We start from the raw sequence: 2,997 nt of genomic DNA, 5'->3' as shown, positions 1-2,997 counted from the left end.
GACGTTCAGAGCACTCCGGTAAACTTCCGGCGATACTCAAAACACTCCGGCAAACTTCTAGTGATGCTCCGACGACTTCCCGGTGATGTTGCATATTCCAGTGAGTCTTTGGTGAGTTTGACAAAAGTATTTAAATGTAGCAGTATTTTTAAAGTTATTAAAAATAAAAATAAATTTTTTTTTAATAATAATTAAAAATATGTAAGATTAATTAGTACAAACATTTTGTTTTGAAATTAAATAGATTTTAAATTTTGTATGTATGACTCTTATTAGTAACCGTCCCTTTTTTTATTATTATATTAATTTTAGAGTTATATCCCTATCACTACTCTACTCTCGACTTCTCTTTCACCCTCGTAGACCTTTGACGACATCAAATGCGAATATATGATGATGTTTGGTTTATTTTTTAAATTAATATTTAGATTAAAAATTTTAAAAATATGTTTAGTTAATAAATTTTAAATTTTTTCTTTTGAATTATTTTTTTTTCTCTTATTTATTTATTAATAAATCAATAATTTTTCTCTCTCTTCTCTCACATTCTACACATTAATCAATCAAAATTTCTCTTATATTCATTTATTTAAATACAAAATAAATAAATAAAAATAAATTACAAATCATCCCAAAATTATTTTCAAAATTTTTAACCAAACAATTTTTTAGTTTTCAAAACTCTTTTTAACAACTTAACATTCAAATACAACTCAAAACTTCTTTTAAAAACTAAATCAAATGGTCTAATTATATAATTTTTATAATTATTTTTTTTAATCTTTTATATGAATAGATTTTTTTCTGATTAAGGCCTCGTTTGGAAATATGTTATTTTAGTAACTTTTTAATTTTTTGATTAAAATATGAGGTAAAAAAATTAATATGTTTGAAATGACTTTTTAATTTTTACGAAAAGATATGTAAAAAGTAAAAAGAAAATAAAATCTTTAAATTTTTAGTATAAATTATAAGCTTTTTAATTCTTTTAGTAACTTTTTAATTTTTAAATTAAAAACTTGCGTACCAAACAAGTCCTAATTACATGTTTGAAAAGTTGTTATTTTAGTAGGCAATTTTAGTTTTTGACTATTTTAATAAGTTAAAACTTTTGTGTTTAGGAAGATAGTTGAATTTTTTTATAGTTATATGTAATGTTTGTAAGAAAAAAAATAAAATGATTATAAGTTTGATATGGTATTTTATCTTATTAACTATTTTAGTCTATTTTGTCATTTGGTAGATTTTAGTCCAAAAAATCAAAAAAAAAAAAAAAAACCTTTGTCAAACACCCCATAAGAAGAAGAATAAAGAGTTGTTTGAGGTGTCCTAAATAAGTGTATTTTTTGTCTTGTTGAACTAAAAAGTTGAGGAAAAAAATATGAATGATTGGGTTAACTTTTTGACTTTTTATGAAAAAATATGTATTAAAAAATTATATAAATTAATTTGTAAGAAAAAATTAAGATTAAAAATTATACAACCGTAATTTTTAATTTTTAATAAATAATAATAATTTTTTAATTTTTTGACTTTTGCCAAACTTCACTTAAGACTCCTCTATAAAAAGTAGAGGAAAACCAACAGTAGTTATTGATTCACTATCAAAAATGGCAACAAAGCCTCAACCCACTGCTCTCATCTTCTCCCTCCTCCTCCTATTCCTCCTATCTGAAATCCAAACCTCCACGGGCGGCGGCATCGCCATCTACTGGGGCCAAAACGGCAACGAAGGAACCCTATCCGAAACCTGCGACACCAAAAGATTTTCGTACGTGAACATAGCCTTCCTCTACATCTTCGGCAACTCCCAAACCCCAGTCCTCAACCTGGCCGGCCACTGCAACCCCGCCGCCAACACCTGCACCTTCCTCACCTCCGACATTCTTCACTGCCAAAACCTCGGCATCAAAGTCATGCTCTCCATCGGCGGCGGCGTCGGCACCTACTCTCTCTCTTCCCCATCCGACGCCAAAAACGTCTCCGAATACCTCTGGAACAACTACCTAGGCGGCTCCTCATCGTCTCGCCCTCTCGGCAATGCTGTCTTGAACGGTATCGATTTCGATATCGAGCTCGGCTCCACAACGTACTGGGACGATCTGGCTCGCTATTTATCTGCTTATAGCGAGTTTGGAAGGAAGGTGTACGTATCAGGGGCACCCCAATGTCCGTTTCCTGATGCGTTTTTAGGGGGTGCCCTTAATACGGGTCTATTTGATTATGTTTGGGTACAATTTTATAATAACCCACCATGCCAGTACAGTTCAGGGAAGATTGATGATTTAATTGATTCGTGGAAGGTTTGGATAAGATCGATCGAGGGTGATGGGAAGGTGTTTTTGGGTTTGCCGGCGGCGACTCAGGCCGCCGGAAGTGGGTTTATTCCGCCGGAGGTGTTGAAGGGTCAGATATTGCCGGAGATAAAGAAGTCAAGTAAGTATGGGGGTGTCATGCTTTGGTCCAAGTATTGGGATGATCAGAGTGGGTACAGTGCATCCATTGAGAGCACTGTTTGATTTGGAATTGAATCGATCGAATTCAAAGTGGTTCTTCTTGGTTTGTTTAACTAATAAAATTGTATGTTTGATGAATTTACATGGACTTGATGTGGTTTGACTTTCATAAAATCGAAGGTTGCTTTTTGGGAACATTAATCTTTTTCTTTCTTTTTTTTTAACAAACAGATTAAAAGTAATTTTTTTGGTTTTTTAAATTTTTTTTTTTAGATCATATCATTTTTTTTAATTTTTTTAAATGTTTTTTTCTTTTTTAAAAAAAAAACCTAAAAAAAAATTAGAAAATTAATTTTTAACTTACTTTTCAAAAACAATCCATTGCGTGTATAAACGAAAATAGCAATGTTATAAATTTAGAATATGTACTTAAAAATTTTATCCAAAAATATTAATGTGTAATTTAAATTCATTTTGTACTTGAATTTCAAAAATATTTGTTAAAATTTGAATAAATTACTGTAAATTTCTCTCAAATGCG

The 2,997-nt window shown here is 30.4% G+C and overlaps 1 protein-coding gene across 1 annotated transcript; it reads left to right on the top strand.

Moving 5' to 3' along the window:
* Positions 1-1,580: 1,580 nt before the first annotated feature.
* On the top strand, positions 1,581-2,651 carry LOC114321334 (hevamine-A). Its single transcript, XM_028268496.2, has one exon. The coding sequence runs from the start codon at positions 1,611-1,613 to the stop codon at positions 2,517-2,519; it is 909 nt and encodes a 302-aa protein (XP_028124297.2). The 5' UTR covers positions 1,581-1,610; the 3' UTR covers positions 2,520-2,651.
* The last annotated feature ends 346 nt before the right edge of the window (positions 2,652-2,997 follow it).

This window comes from Camellia sinensis, chromosome 1 (genome assembly GCF_055761805.1).
Source record: "Camellia sinensis isolate YWXY chromosome 1, ASM5576180v1, whole genome shotgun sequence".
NCBI lineage: Eukaryota > Viridiplantae > Streptophyta > Magnoliopsida > Ericales > Theaceae > Camellia > Camellia sinensis.
Note: the sequence above shows the minus strand (reverse complement) of the source record. Positions and strands in the feature narration are given on the sequence as shown.